The sequence below is a fragment of the Mytilus galloprovincialis genome, chromosome 5 (genome assembly GCF_965363235.1).
Source record: "Mytilus galloprovincialis chromosome 5, xbMytGall1.hap1.1, whole genome shotgun sequence".
Classification (NCBI taxonomy): domain Eukaryota; kingdom Metazoa; phylum Mollusca; class Bivalvia; order Mytilida; family Mytilidae; genus Mytilus; species Mytilus galloprovincialis.
The window spans coordinates 97020239-97037170 of NC_134842.1; the positions used below are offsets into that span (position 1 = coordinate 97020239).

General features: G+C 32.4%; 1 protein-coding gene across 2 annotated transcripts; it reads right to left on the reverse strand.

The window, feature by feature from the left end:
* Positions 1–574: 574 nt before the first annotated feature.
* LOC143076818 (transmembrane protein 248-like) lies at positions 575–16792 on the reverse strand. Of its 2 annotated transcripts, none has more exons than XM_076252695.1 (8): positions 16633–16792; positions 13822–13988; positions 13107–13273; positions 12445–12560; positions 11082–11232; positions 7467–7635; positions 4646–4777; positions 575–2132 (listed from the first exon to the last, which is right to left on the reverse strand). In XM_076252695.1, the coding sequence occupies exons 2-8, from the start codon at positions 13969–13971 to the stop codon at positions 2115–2117; spliced, it is 903 nt and encodes a 300-aa protein (XP_076108810.1). In that variant the 5' UTR covers positions 13972–13988; positions 16633–16792; the 3' UTR covers positions 575–2114. The 2 variants fall into 2 exon arrangements, with proteins under 2 accessions (XP_076108810.1, XP_076108811.1); XM_076252696.1 differs by having other exon boundaries at positions 16645–16764.
* Between the last annotated feature and the right edge of the window lie 140 nt (positions 16793–16932).

Sequence of the window (16932 nt, forward strand, 5' to 3'; positions counted from 1 at the left end):
TCAAAAATTTTGAACCAACCGTTTTATCAGAAAAATTACACTGGTTATATAGCAGTTTGACAAACACTTATTTTGATCATTGAGAAGCTTAATATTCCCTCATGAACACAACGTCATTAAAACGTTCTGCTGATTTTACAGAGTTATCTCCCTGTAGTGTTAGGTACCACCTTAAGTATTATATAGATATCAATCAAACTCCCAGTATTATTTCTGTTGAAAAGTAACCAACTAAATATGAACACCATATACATTGAGTATTTTTTCTTCATTCTTTAGTGCATATAATAAAACAAGTATTTTTTCTTCATTCTTTAGTGCATATAATAAAACAAAGTATTTTACATATGAAAACAATGATTTAACAAGTCCATGAAAATAAAGCCTTTTTTGAACATCATTGATACAGACTTTTTGAATACAGAGGGGGGTTCCAGGGGTTAGAACCCCCCCCTTTTTTTTGTCCGATCAATGTATTTGAATGGGAACATATAGCTGGAAACCCCCCCCCCTTTTACTCTGGGTTGGGAACCCCCCCCCTTTTTTAAAATGGCTGGATCCGCCCCTGAGTCAAACTTGAAAATATCAGAAGTAAAAAGGCAGTCATGTAATAGGATATAAATAATATCACACTCTATCATAAAATATATCTTAATATACGATTGTCAAGAAGATCATTTACTGAAATTTTAACTCAGTAATCCCTTCTCCAACAAGACATGCAAGTCTTTAGTGGGTCTGGTGTAAATAATTAAATAAGTGTATTTTGCACCCATGCTTCGCTTACATTGATATAAAAAAGCTCTGTTCTACTTTCAGTTTTAAAACACCTTTTATGATCCTCTAGATTTGTCATAATGATCACCCAAACAAAATTCAGAAGCTGAAATTTCATTGGCTGGAGTTATAATCACCAAATCAGAAACTAAACACTTTTGTCAGATATTTGTAAAAAAGCATAGACAGCATCTGTATTTTAGTCACATTGAATTAATGTGTAGATTGACTTTTTCTGATGACAAAAATGTACATTTATATTTAACGTGTATTTTACAAACTCTCATTAATTAAATGATTACAAAATAATATGTATTGATTGTAGTTAAAGATTACAGAACCCTCCTAAATTGCTATGATGACTAAAAATTAAACAATTTTTTTGTCAAATACCACATTACTGACATACCGGTATATATATATATGCAATGATATAATGAAATATGTACACAACCAAATATGTTTAAAGATGAAAATATGTATATATCTTGTGTAAATCAAAACAATAAATAACGAAAATACATGTAGTACGAGAAACTTTGGTAAAATTCTATATATATATGAACCATACATATATTTATCATTATTTCAAATATATTCTTTCTATTTGAACCATTTTCTGAATAAAACATAAATTGCAATTAAATTCTAGAACCTTTAGTCTATCAGATTAAATTTGGCAATTTATCTTCAAGTTTTAAAGAAGTTCCTTTTTTTTCCATTTTGTATGATTTTAGGTAGAAGACAGTTTGTAACCTTCCCAATTACATAGGTAGCATTCTTATTATATCTGTAAGCTGTGCATTTTGTGTTCATTTGTTTGTATTAAATTTTACATGAACATAAATTGATGAAAACACTATTTCAGAGTACCTATGCACAGAAAAATACAGAAACAATACTTATTTTCTAAATTTTAAAACCCTGGATTTTTTTATGTGTTGAGTTTGATTTTCATTTCTAAATTTGTGATTCATAATAAAAAACAAACAAAATTCCAAAATTTAAGGTTCAACTTTCACCTACTAAATTCATTAAAAACCAACTATATTAATTTACTTCTTCTATATATTAAGCCATGCAGCTTGGTTATTTTCCCAGTCAGTCAAAGATTCTTGAAAAGATAATGAATACTTCATGAAAAAATAAATCAATTGCGAATTATCAAATTTGTTACAAAGCATTTAAAAATACAACTTCAACAGTTTATAGTTTTACATGAACTACTGCTTTAACTTGGATTTCTTTTTGATGAGCATTTTTGTTTATTATCTTCAACAGCTGATCCTATTACTGTCATAGAAGAGTACACTTGTAATCCTTTGGTATACTGTACACTATACTGATGTCTGAACCTGAAAAAAAAAGTAATATTCATTTCATTGGCATCAATGAAGAAGAGCAATTATTCTCTGCTTTAAAAACTTGGAATTCTGCGAACACTAAAAAACGTGCCCAGTTTGGTCCAATTACCTAGCTTGAAAGAAACACCCTTAAATGTTAGCATAGTTAATTCAAAATTCCTTTTCAGAATAGGAATCTATAAATACTAAATCAAACTCACCAGAGGTTTCATTAAAGTATTCGCTAATTAGTTCACATATGTATCAAAAGACCACTTTCAAGTTTGTAGCATTTCTGTCAAAAACTTTGGTTTTAGTGAACATCATTCGTGTGTTAAGTGGCATCATCATATCTTTCCCATGTTGAGCGAGTGGATTGAAAAAATAGAATGTTGTATTGCACCAATTATTTGGCAAATTAAATTCTTATAAGGCCAGACTTTTTATTTTATCTGTTTAACGAGAAAATTTGTAAAAAATTAGGGTCGAGGGGGCGAAATAAAAAAAAAATAAAAGTGCAAAATTGGTCCAGTCGACACTAAACATAAAAATAAAACCATTATAAGTGACTTTTTTTTTTTTTTTTTTTTTTAGAATTTATTAAAATACAAGAACAATGAAATGAGAAGAGACCAGTATATTAACCCAGAGAAATATAAATACATATAGTTTATATATGTCTCTGGTTAACCATTCTATTAATATAAACATAAAAACTATGTTTTGATTCTGTATTTCCACTAATATAGATCCATGGCACCACTCAAATATATCAACCTCGCTACACATACACTATATATGTATATACCAGTCACCCAGTCAGGAACCTCTTAGGGCTGTTCCAGAAAATACTATGTCCCCCCCAGGGACGGCACTTTTTTTTAACCCCCACCACCCACAGAAATAAAATTTAATTAGAACAGCACTCCCTTTGCATTTTGGTATTTCAAATACAACCACCCACATAATATTTAAAAAAATTGCCTTCCCTGGGGGGGACATAGTATTTTCTGGAACAGCCCTTAGTGTATGCAGAGACATATACACATGTGTATATATGTCTCTGGTGTATTAGTCCCAGAGTTAAGCAACTTTAACATATAAATTGAAACAATGCTTATACATGGAAATATATACATTAATCAAGAAGATCTAACCAAAAGTATGTTAATGCGTGTGGAATGCGTAATTTTCCCTTTTGGGATCAATTTTTGTCTGTCAGCAGTGCCATTCATGCGTCTGTAGTCATTATCGCAAGAATCCGGATTTCGGTCATAGCGTGTCCGTTTCCGATGAAATCCCGATTTCGATCCGTAGTTCTACAAATTTAAATGTCGGACGAAGAAAAATTTACAAAAATAAACGATGTTTGATGCGCTATTTGAAAAGGAATATGACGTTTCTAATGCAATACATGGATGACAAGTTTACTTGAGGTTAATTTCATCAAGTTCTGATGAAGTAATAACTGATTTTGCAAATAGTTAGAATGATTTGATACGCTCTCGTGTAACAAGTATGAAAAGCATGCCACCAGCTTAAAAATCTTTTACAAGAAAATATATATCGTTTATGCCTTGAATTTCTTTACTTTTAAATGAAAATTGCTGTTTCATTGACTTGGTAAAAATTAAATTTTACCGATAACGAAATCGACTGAAAGCGAGTATCGTGAACAACACATTAATTTAATTTTTTTCTGAGGATTTCGTAACAGTCGGCGGGAAAAATAATAATAAAAGTAAGAAGCACTACTTTTATTTTTATTCTAAAATCGGGAAAGGTGGAGTCGGCGGATCTCGTTAAACAGATAATAAAAAAAGTCTGGCCTAATTGATAATCAGCAATGCTGTCATTGGGGGAGTTGTAATTAAGTATTATGAAACAAACTTATTTCTAGTTAATCCTGCATTATGATGATCACAATGATCCTTGATGAACTTTAATAATCAGAGATAAAAGTGATCCTCTATATCTCATAAATAAGTGCATAATTGAGGAACCTTTGTGGTGAAGGACATATAACTCAAAAGTGGTTTATTCAAACACTATTGATTTACTTCTCTGCTACTTTTTTCCTTATTGTTTTTTTTTAACTAAGTGCATAGACCACTTTGAATTTGTGCAGTTATCTATATCTATTTTCAATGTCACAATGCTTTATGTTATTATGTCACAGTAAGAGTCAATAAGTTTCCATGGAACTGACGACAAATATCAACCAATCAGAAGTTACCCTTCATACAGCATAAGACAGATACCAACCAATCAGAAGTTACCCTTCATACAGCATAAGACAGATACCAACCAATCAGAAGTTACCATTCATGCAGCATAAGACAGATACCAACCATTCAGAAGTTACCATTCATGTAGCATAAGACAGATACCAACCAATCAGAAGTTACCATTCATGCAGCATAAGACAGATACCAACCAATCAGAAGTTACCATTCATGCAGCATAAGACAGATACCAACCAATCAGAAGTTACCTTTCATATAGCATCAAAAACAGGTACATACCTCTGTGTACGGATGTGATTTTGGTTTTGCAGGTTTCCCTCGGATTAAAGCGTAACAAAATAATGTAATGAACATCACAACCAGGAAGTAACTAGTGTGCATCAGATGTAGGTTAATTACAGATCGGTCCTCCTGTAATATAAAATAGGATATAATAGAGAACATCATATAAAATTCAATATATTTTCAAGTATTACCAATATCATATCAATTGTTTTCTGCAATGGATTTTAAAGAAATTGATAAAAACTGATGAAATTTGATCTACCGTATTAAAAAAATCAAACAGTTTCCACACTTAAAAGTTTTCTGAAATACCACATACAATGCAAATAAATTGACACTCAATGAGGGTTGTAAAGGGTTATTTTCGTGCAACGTGATCACCGTTTTTTTATTTCACATTCAACGTGTTTTTACTTTTTTATTTGACGTTCAGTCGTGCAAGACGGGTGCCTCGTTCAACGTGTTCTGCTTATTTAATTTTACGTGCATCATGATTTTCAAAGTCTTATTTTGCGTGCTCGGTATTTTTCAAATAAAATTCAAACACTTGGCAGGGATCGTCAAGAAATACTTTTTTAAAAGCCGTAAACCAATTATATCATAAATGTGTATACTAAATCGGGAATATCAAGTAAAACAAAAAGTTAATATATACAAGAAGTCAGTGACTCAGTCACAAAAGGTTAAAATAAAAGTATTTATTTTTCGTGCAACGTTCATTACAAAAATTATTTCACGTTCAATTATGTCTTATTTCACGTTTTTTTCGTGCAAGCACCCCCCTTTACCAACCCTCCTCAATACATGTCATATGCAATATCAAATGCAAAATTTTTATGATGTCATTTTTATTTTCAGGATTCTATTTTTTGTGCAAAATATTGTAGTGTATCTTTGTCATTAAAACTAACACTTATATGTGGATGATGTGTGAACATTTGTTTTACTAACAAACTAGAGGCTCTCAAGAGCCTGTATCGCTCACCTGATTCTACTTGGGTTTTTGAAATCATATAAAAAAATATAAAATTTGGCTAAAAGTGACAACACAACCTCATTTATAAGGAAAGGAACATGTTTAATTTCATTCAAAAGTCCCCCACTGGCGGCCATCTTGGATGACGGATCGGCTACAAAGTAACAACACTTGGTCAGCACCTCATAAGGAACATTCATGCCATGTTTGGTTTTATTCCATTCAGTGGTTCTCTAAAAGAAGTCATTTGTATGCATTTCCCATAGGGTCCTATGTTAAACTAAGTCCCCTGCTGGCAGCCATCTTGGATGATGGATCGGCTACAAAGTAACAACACTTGGTCAGCACCTCACAAGGAACATTCATGCAATGTTTGTTTTTATTCCATTCAGTGGTTCTCTAGAAGAAGTCATTTGTATGCATTTCCCATAGGGTCCTATGTTAAACTAAGTCCCACGCTGGCGGCCATCTTGGATGATGGATCGGCTACAAAGTAACAACACTTGGTCAGCACCACATAAGGAACATTCATGCCATGTTTGGTTTCATTCCATTCAGTGGTTCACTAGAAGAAGTCATTTGTATGCATTTCCAATAGGGTCCTATGTTAAACTAAGTCCCCCGCTGGCGGCCATCTTGGATAATGGATCAGCTACAAAGTAACAACACTTGGTCAGCACTCCATAAGGAACATTCATGCTATGTTTGGTTTAATTCCATTTAGTGGTTCTCTAGAAGAAGTCATTTGTATGCATTTCCCATAGGGTCCTATGTTAAACTAAGTCCCCCGCTGGCGGCCATCTTGGATGATGGATCAGCTACAAAGTAACAACACTTGGTCAGCACCCCATAAGGAACATTCATGCTATGTTTGGTTTTATTCCATTCAGTGGTTCTCTAAAAGAAGTCATTTGTATGCATTTCCCATAGGGTCCTATGTTAAACTAAGTCCCCGGCTGGCGGCCATCTTGGATGATGGATCGGCAACAAAGTAACAACACTTGGTCAGCACCTCATAAGGAACATTCATGCCATGTTTGGTTTCATTCCATTCAGTGGTTCTCTAAAAGAAGTCATTTGTATGCATTTCCCATAGCGTCCTATGTTAAACTAAGTCCCCCGCTGGCGGCCATCTTGGATGATGGATCGGCTACAAAGTAACAACACTTGGTCAGCACCTCATAAGGAACATTCATGCCATGTTTGGTTCCATTCCATTCAGTGGTTCTCTAGAAGAAGTTCAAAATGTAAATTGTTAACGACGACGACGACGGACGACGACGACGGACGACGGACGCCAAGTGGTGAGAAAAGCTCACTTGGCCCTTCGGGCCAGGTGAGCTAAAAACATAAGAGCCCTGTATCAACATAAAATCAACAGAAAAGGAGGAAGTACCACCAATGTTACATACAATCCAAGGAAACTGGTTCCCAATGTCATGAAGATAAAAGGTTTTTGATAGTAAATCAAATCAATAAATCCTGGAAAAGTTAACATCATATTGATTTTTGGACCCCTTGCAGTTTGATAAGGCGCCTACAGATAAAATAAATGGTATGAGGGTCTATTTAGGTTATAGCACCAACATACTCTTATACCTTCTGTTCAACCACCTAACAAAGATGAAACCCTTTCCAGTTTTTTCGTTTCCTGATCAGGATTTTTATAAAGAAGAAAACCATTCCCACAAACTGTACCAGAGACAAACAATTTCCTGCTAATCTGTATCTTTGAGTAACAAAAAGTATTGTAATAATTAAGACTAACATGCCCCAATCACCTCCCAGAACTCATTAGACAGAAAGTTTACTCCCTTTGATATAAATCAATTTACTTACAAGAGTCAACATCATGTTGATGTTTGGATCTCTGGAATGTTTGATAAGTAGGTGTGGACTACCTGGACACGCCTTTTTTCCACCTGCTTGACTACTTTTATGAATGGCCACCATCTTACTATGGTATTCTGCTCCTGATTCATTCATACCATAACAAACTCCAGGTTGTCTGCATGGAAAATGTTTTGAAATGAATTAACATTTTAAATTAATAATAAACAGCCACATCATGAGTACATCACTTCTCCTTCCTTATTACCACTCAAAACGTTGACTACTACACAAAAATCAAAGAGCTGAAAGCTCTGAAGAAAAATGACGCCACTGTCTCTAATATTGGGATAGTTTTTATGCGTCTTGATTTTCACATACCGTAATTAGTTTAACAATGCAACATGTCTCGTAAGCATATAATTGATATTCGTATATATGTGTGTGTGTGAAGTGAAGGTGACAACTGGCTGTTTTTTTAAGACAAATGAATAGGTCAAGACTACCTGAATTGTACAAATAAATACCGTAGAAAGGCTTGTATATTTCTCACTGGTACATAGTCTGAATCCGGGTCCGTTCGCGCCCACTCATGTTCGCCCCCTTTCACTTTCACACCCTAAATGTTCGCACCCAATCTTAATTGGTTTTGTGTTTAATAACTCTGTAAGCAAGTGTTTTCTTATAAGTATAATTGTTGTCATTGTCTCAAAATAAAGTGAGACAGCATTTTTATTTGTGTTGAATAAATCTTAATCATGTTTTGGATAGCGTATTGTTAAAAATAATAATAATCCTTTCTAATTAAAGTGGTATTTTGTCAACGTTTTATTTTGAAATGTTTTGTGTTGAATAACTCTTAATCATGTTTTGTTAGTGTATTGCTATAACTTTGTTTCATTGACTTCTTTCAAAATGAATTGAGATTCTGACTATGTTTTTTTCTGTGTGTTGAATAGATTTTATCATGTTTTGGTTATAATAGTGGATTGCTATATTTTGGTTCCTATATTTTATTGTTTCGTTGTTTCAGATCAAAGGGACCAAGCTGTTAAAAACAATTATCTTTTGTGTTTTTCCTTTAAAATCTTCAATGTTTTACTCATACCAAGCTATAAATACATTCAGTATTTACACCAAAGCAATTTAAAACAACAATCATGATTTTCCAATTATTCAACTTGAATTTGAATTAAAATTGAGCGCGAATGAGTAGAGTGCGAACGGACCTTGGGTGCGAACGTGCGAGGTGCGAACCTGCAAGGTGCGAAAGTGTATTGGGCGCGAACAGACCTGATACCACAAAATATTAAGTAAATAATCTTTTTGTTACTGTTATCAAAGGTCTAATGAAACTCAGGTAATTTCAAACATTTGTCAAAGAATTCTAGTCAAACCGGCACCTGGTTAAATTGGCACCTGGACAAATCAGCACCTGGTTAAATCGACACCTGATATAGTCAATTCGTCACCCATGTTAAATATATATTTTAACAGTATTTTAAGCAAAAAGAGTAAAAATAAGTAAGGGGCTGCCAGAATTTTTTTCAGTATTTAAGCAAAAAGAGTTAAATACTAACTTTCACATTTTTGGGTGTTCATTGTACATTTTGTATATATTTATTTTTCTCAACTAAATGACATTTTTGGTGTATTTTTAATGATATATATATGAGTAGTCAAAATAATTATTACGTCTGGCAAGGCTTTTTTAATTTTATTCTGGGACACCTTTCTATGACCGCAAGGCTATGTTAATTTTTTTCTGGGACGCCTTCCTACGAACTTCGTAGGAAGACGTCACAGAAAAAAAATAAAATAGCCTTGCCAGACGTCATAATTATTTGGACTAATACATGAGATATTGGATATTTTTATGCATTATTTAAACCAGTTGAGCATTTTACAGGATTGTTTGTTTAATGCTTTTTAAACTTTACTGAAAAAAAACCACCTTAAATTTGCTTATTATTTGGCATGAAAGTTTGATTTATTGAAAGGGACTCATAGTTTTCCATTTTTTTTTTAATAATTGTCTAATTGTTAAAACAACAGCTTGGGTAAGGGCTTCGTTGTTTACCTTTATACACAACAACATAATTTCACTTTGGTTTCATTGTTTACCTAAATACACAACAACATATTCACTATGTACTTGGTAACAGTTATTAATTAATTGAATAGAAAATATTATAACAAATATTATTGGATGCCGAATTGACGTCAAATAGGTGCCGATTTGACTAGATGCCAATTTAACCAGGTGCCGACTTGACTTGTACGTTTCAATTCCTCTGCGATCGTTTGCGGTATTTTCTTGAGAAAAACTTATTTTCCATCATCAAAGAGAAGAAGAAACTGCTTGAAAATGATTCTGGAACGCTTCATGATTGTTAAAATAAGTTAAATTCACTCAAAAAACAATTTTAAAACTTGCGATGTTTAAACAGGAAGTTTCAAAAGCACGTGTAAAAAAAGAAATTAACCGGTGAGAGTGGAAATCCGTACATAACAGATATCACTATAGTACGACTTTGAAAGCAAAACAGTTCCATCCTTTTGTAAAACAGTCTTTAATATACCTGTCACATTAATGTTTGAAGGGTCTTAAGCTTATTCAAACCATAAAAGTCGGTATGAAACACCAAAACGGAATGAACAATAACCGATTACGTTTTGTAGTTTACAAATTCTAAACTGGTTCCCGTCAAACTACAACACTTTGTCTGAGTGTAGTGGAATACAAGCAGAAACCAGTTAGTTTGTAAACTGGTTCCTGGCTGATTACTACACAATGACCTCTCATGCATAAATAATGATAACACAAGCAGATTCCAGTTTGTATAGAAAATAGTAAATACGAAACCAAGCGCGGTAGGCAGAGAAATATAATGAAGTTCAGGTCGCCAGTAATGGAACAATGACTGCGTCATTTTCCAAAAATCATTTAATTTGAAAATATTCTTGATTTCAAGTATATAGATGTATCTGTTAATAAATGGTGGACAAGAGATTCCAGTAACTCATACAGGTCTATGAATGGGTGAGCTAAAAAAAAGGGATTTATTGTACATTTCTGAAGGTCTTTATAACAGACTATCAACAACACTTACCTAGTTCTCCCCAATTTTCAATTATGTTCTTACTTTTGATTTGTTCTAATGCAGGATTGTAAACAAAATGACTACAACGGGAGTTTTAGCACACACTTCCCATTTCCCAATGAACCCCACTTTTAACAATTTTACCTATTATGTCTGTTTTGTTTTGCTCACACATTTGTGTCAATATAATAATGGAAGTCTATTTGACTGTCATAAATCAGAGGTTTAGAATAGCTTGAACCAGGTTTAAAACACTATATTCTACGTAAGGAAATGCCTATGACAGTTGAATTCCATTTGTTTGATGTGTTAATAGTTTTTGATTTTGTCTTTGATAAAGATCTTTCTGTTCTGTATTTTCCCTATTGGAGTTCTGTATTTTTGCTATTTTACTTTTTCAAACTTGTTGAACATATACCTTTCCATAGCATGCCTAGGTACATTTTTCACCTAAGGTGAGGTGCAGAGAGGCATAGTTTTAAGGTGAAGTGTACTTCAGCACAGTTTTTTGCTTCATTACCTGACACTTGGGAAGAAATAGGCAGGAGCCTGAAAGTTGACACAAGCCAGTACTTTAACAGTTGAGCACCTTCCTGTCTTCAAACAATGGATTTGATTCCAAGCAATAGGTAGATATAACGTCAAATTCATTGTGTCTTCTAACTTATGATCTGAAATAGAAAATATTTTAAATAATTTAAAATTTTCATTGTACAATAAATGGAGAATGTGTCCATGAGACACAGATGATACCATCACTTGCATGTTATTTTATAAAGGGAAAAAACTAGATACGGTATATTCAGAAATTTTTGTGAGCATTAAATATTGCTATCTTGTCATTTGAGACTAAAATGCGATTTTATTTTTTTGCGATATTGAGCATTTGAGAAAAATACTGTTATTTCAAAAAAAAATTTCAAAATGTGTGTTTAAATTTTTGCAATTATGACCCTGTCGCACATGTCACATTTTTCTCAATAATTAAAACATCGCAATAATTTCTGAATTTACACTAACTGTAAAAGTGATGCCACCCAAATTCCAATTTTTGGAAGTACATAAGAACAGATAGACATAAGGACGTAAAAGGGTTACACTTAATGTCCTGCTCCCCGTACCATTTCTAACAGCAATGGCATCAAATATTTAGGAAAAAATAAAGAAACAAGGGCAACTATGATTACATTGTCACAAATGAATGTAAATAAACACAGTTTTAAGGTGTTATGGGTTTTAGTGTGGTTTCTTGTCTCAAAAGTAACAGTAACTTAGAACCAAAATGCATTTGCTGGACTATTCATTTAATTTTCATGGGTTTTGTAAGTATAAATTAACATCAAATATACAAATGTTTAACAAATAACAAATTATATATAGACTTTGTATACAGAGATTGACTAAAACACAAAATCAAATATCCACAAGTTTTCCTCAATTCACAAAAATAGGTACTCACGAAAAATAAATAAATCCAAAGCATTTCAAATGGATGTGTAAGGTTAGAAAATGACATTCAATTTCACATTTTATCAAACTTTTGGAATGAGTGGTGAAACTTGATTTGATTTTGAGTTTTGATGTTTTAACACCACTTTTAAGCACCACATTTAGGCTATTTCATGGCGGCAAAAATTTATTGGCGGAAGAAGCCAGAGTGCCCAGAGAAAACCACCAACATTCAATAGGAAAACTGAAAATCCTTGTCAATTAAGATTGGAGTTGAGTGCACACCCACAAGCGGCGTTTGAACTCACAACCTCAGTGTTGACCGGCTAGTGATTACAGTAGTAACTACTTAGACCACTAGGACACTGAGGCCCCTGTTGAAACATGTTACATACCAATCTTTCAATGTTATTTTCAATCTCTGTGTAACTTACCTCTCAATCCAACCATACTACCATTGAGTGTTGCGTAAAGGAATGTTATATTGTTTGGCATGTGGATTAATTCTCTTGTAGGAGTTATCTCTACCCACATTGATATAGATGTGTTCCTGTAACCATAAATTAATTATCATCTATATATAAATGCCTTAAATTGAATAATGTGTATTGAAGAAAAACAATGTTTAAGTGTATATGTATATTTCGTGTAATTTCAATAACCCTTCTGTGTCATTCGGTCTGTTGTGGAGAGTTGTCTCATTGGCTATCATACCACATCTTCTTTTTTATACTTGATGATTATACAGTAAATACAAATTCATTGTGTCGAACTGGGTTGAGTTGTAACAAAGATGAGTCAAGGAATTTGTCAGTTGCTCAGTGCATTCCTAACTGTTGTTTTGTTTCATCTAACCTTGGGCGACTTTATAAGGTGTAATACCACCATTGATTTTTCCCCCATTAGTCTTTGTTAAATTTGCACTTTTCAAAAAAATTGTGCATAATTCATCTTTGTTTCAAATAAAGAAATATGTAACATGAATAAAGTTTAAAATATTTTAAGGGTTTCCAGACAGACCTTGACTTTTAATGCAGGCTTCACATTTTATCAGTTTATCCGAGGATAAGCACAAATCTTAACCATGTTAACTTACACAACTTCATCATTTGTGGGTCTAGAGAAATGTGACGTTGGTCTTAACTTTGAGTATATATGGTGTAATCTCAATGGAGGTTCAAAATCTCCTATCTGTATGTCAGAATCATTATTAGTAATACAAAAGTCAACTTCAGCAAAGTTCTCTAAAAATGCCTGCCATTCCTGAAAAATAATAAATCATCAAAATCAACACTGTTAACAACTCAAGTATGTAGTACAGTATAGCTTTTTATTTCAAGGAAAATAATTGTTTCAAATAGCATGATTAACATGTTCTAGATATAACATCTATAATGTAGCTTAAATGAAAGGCAGGCCTGTCCTGTCTCTTAAAACCCTGCCTTGTATTTTTGTTTTCTAAAATGCCATTATATTCATAATTTAATTTTCATGGTTCAATAACAGTTTATACTTAAGAGACTCTTTAAATTTCATGACAACAACAAAAAAATAATCCATTTGAATTGAAATCGTAGACATGTTAGAATTAATTCAACGTCCTTTTTTTATGCTTTACAACAAACCTTAAAAAATTTTGAACAAAGTCAGTAGGGGACTAATAAATGGAAGAGATGGAGTGTTATTGCCAATGAGACAACTATTGAACAGAAAACATATATTTATATTTGTAGAAAGATTATCATTCATTGTACTCCATGTTTGTGATCCTCCCTAAAAACTGTCCACTTGTTCATGATGAATGTACTTACCTCAGTTAAATCTGGATTGTAGAGGTCATTAGATTTAAAATAATAAGACAGTGAAATCAAAGCTATGGCAAACGCTCCGAGACAGACCATGAACATCACCAGTGGAGGACGGCTGCTGGTAAATCCTTTCAGATTCTCCCATAATGTCATTTTGTCAGCCAAATCTCCTGAAAATAATAGGAATAATTATTTAAATATCCAGTAAGAAAATCATGAAAATCTTGGTCAGACTCTACGATGTCACTCACGTAAATGTTTATCACCTGTTTAATGTGCATTTTTATCAAAATGATTCAGTATGGATCATATGTTGATGTTTAAATTGCGAAAGTCAAATAAGAAAATTACCAGTTTCCCTCCAACATAAGGACAAAGGGAAATAACTCCACCTATAATCACAACAATATATATTTTTTGGAAAATAAATCTACCCACTGGCATTTACCTTTGTACAATTTACAATACTGGCTACCGGTACTTATCATGCTTTTCATTCTAAACATTGGGATAATATGCCAGTAACCAGTTGTCATTAATTACCTTAAGTATAAGACAGTCAATCTTGTTTGTGTTACAGTTTAAAATCATACACATCTTCAGCACCTGAAGAGTTAAATATCCTTCAAATACTCTTGTTTATCATCCTTGACATGCTTGATGGGGAAATGTAATTTGATAAGAATTAAAGGCTATATGTTTCCCTGAATTATGACACTTTTTATCAATTAACACAATGATCTACCAATTTTTACAAGCAGGAAATGTGTTTTACCTGCATTTGTGTTTGTATCACTATTTAAGGCCATGGAAAATTAATTGTTGGTTTCCCCTAACATGGGAAAATTTTAAAGGCAGGCTTTTTTTTTTCTTTTTTTTTTTTATGTAACCATGTGTAATTTTATATCTATATGTTTTGTTATAATAACGGAACTATAATCTTGCATATTTCCAACACTTTTAGTTGTCTCTGCAAAAAAAAAAAAAATTTTTTTTTATTATTATATTATTATATATTTTTTTTTAAAGAAAAATTAAATGACCCGGCGGTAAAAAAATGACCCGGTTGGGTTAGGGGAAATCATCAATTACTTTTCCATGGCCTAATGTGAATAATGTCACTCTCTAGTATGGCAATAATAAGATCTTCAAATTTGATATCTGTCAGTGCTACATATCTGCAGGAACATATATATTGACTGTTCTTGATACTTGTATTTAGCTTTTTCTAAATTTGCCAAAAAAAAATATATAATGAAACTATAAATATGTGTGGGGAAAGAAATTTTTAAATGTGTATTTCTAAGGATTTTTTTTATAAATTAAATTGCAAGGTACATAGCTTGTGTTTTGTTTGTCAATTATATATACTGAATTAGCAACAATTTCTTGTAGTAATAAAAAGATTAACAAATTGATTTAATTATATGTAATTAATCTTAGAATAACAAATTCCTCGATATAACATTGTGTAATAAACAGATTAATCAGTTGATTTAATCATGTGATTTAATTTTCACACCTTCATTAAATGGATTATGTGTATTATTTCTACAGTTATAATAAACATTTTAATTAACTAACATTCCGGAAGCTGTTTGATTGCATAAATTTAACATTTGATAAAAGGGTTGGTGAAGTCCTAAGATGACATAAACTTTTAATGCTTCACTGATGTTTGGGCACCATGGGTGCTGAAATAAATATTGAGTATGTTGGAGGTATCACATTAAATGTGTTTTGAATAGGTAATTTACTTTACCATGTTTAAAGGATGCTGATTTACACAGTTGTTCTTTTTAAATGTTTTTGATTGTATTTTTTTTATACTGTAACCATGGTCATATTAGTCAATTTCTTCTAATCAACAGTTCGGTTTCAATACAATTCATAAAACAATATCTGGAATCCTTATTTGAATGTGGAGATTTAATAAGTAATATCATGAATAATTTTGCTTGTTTTCCTAAGGGTGAAATAAGCAAGTGAAATGATTTAAAAAGATAACCATACAGTTTTACTGTTCTAGTTTGAACCCTTTTGACTCATGATTACCAACGGTTGGTGAAATATGTAATGGTTTACTTTTATAAATTGTGACTTGGATAATCAGAGAGTTAACTCATTGGCACTCTTACCACATCTTCCTATATCTCCATGTTTATATTTCTGACGTTATCACATTACTTTAGTGAGTAGATTAAAATCAGACACAGTAAAAGAGACTATACATTGGAACTGATCATCTGAAGTATTGCACACTTTTCGCATTTATTTCATCTTTAAAACAGAGTCAAAGGAACAATTATGAATAATTTAATCAGACATGGTACAACCTGACAACAGGCACTAGAATTGAGAATATCTGTCAATAGTAATAAAATATATGCAAACATCTAGCCTGTGATTAGTACAAGTTTCATTAGCATCACTCCTACCAGTAAATGTTCTTTGCCAGGCATGATTTTTTAAAATTTTTCTTTATTAATTCACAAAATCCTGAGGTAAAAAAAGATTTGTATAAGCTTTTTACTTTTAGAAAGTATACCCTGGGAACAGTATATCTATGTTAATATATATATGTTCCTGTTTATCAAGGCTTTTCAATTGTACGTGTGCAATATATTTTGCAGCTTAAATTTCGAATTGTTATTTGCTAACTTCTTGGTCCGTAGTTCTGACATGCCAAATCAGAGATTATAGTGCTTCAAAATTAAATTATTTAGCATGCATGACTCCATGTGATGAGTAGTTCTTCCACTGACAAAATAATCTGCAAAGACAAGAGTCAATAAAAACTCATTAAAAATTTACCAAATATATTACAGTTTATGATCAACTGTAAATTCACGACATCATATCTCCAGTTTCAGCAGCAACAACTTGTCAAAATGTTGTCAAATCTGGAGCATCAAACGTCACAACTTCCGGAACCCATTTTGAAAGGTAATATATCACGTGATTTCTATTCCACATGGCTTCTATAATCACCAAGGGGAACCGCCCACTTCTAAAGTAAACGTGGAAATGCCATCGAAGTTTGTAAAAACTTGGCATTAATTTTCAACATAATGCTATAATATCAATAAAAATACATTAATGGAATATCTTCAA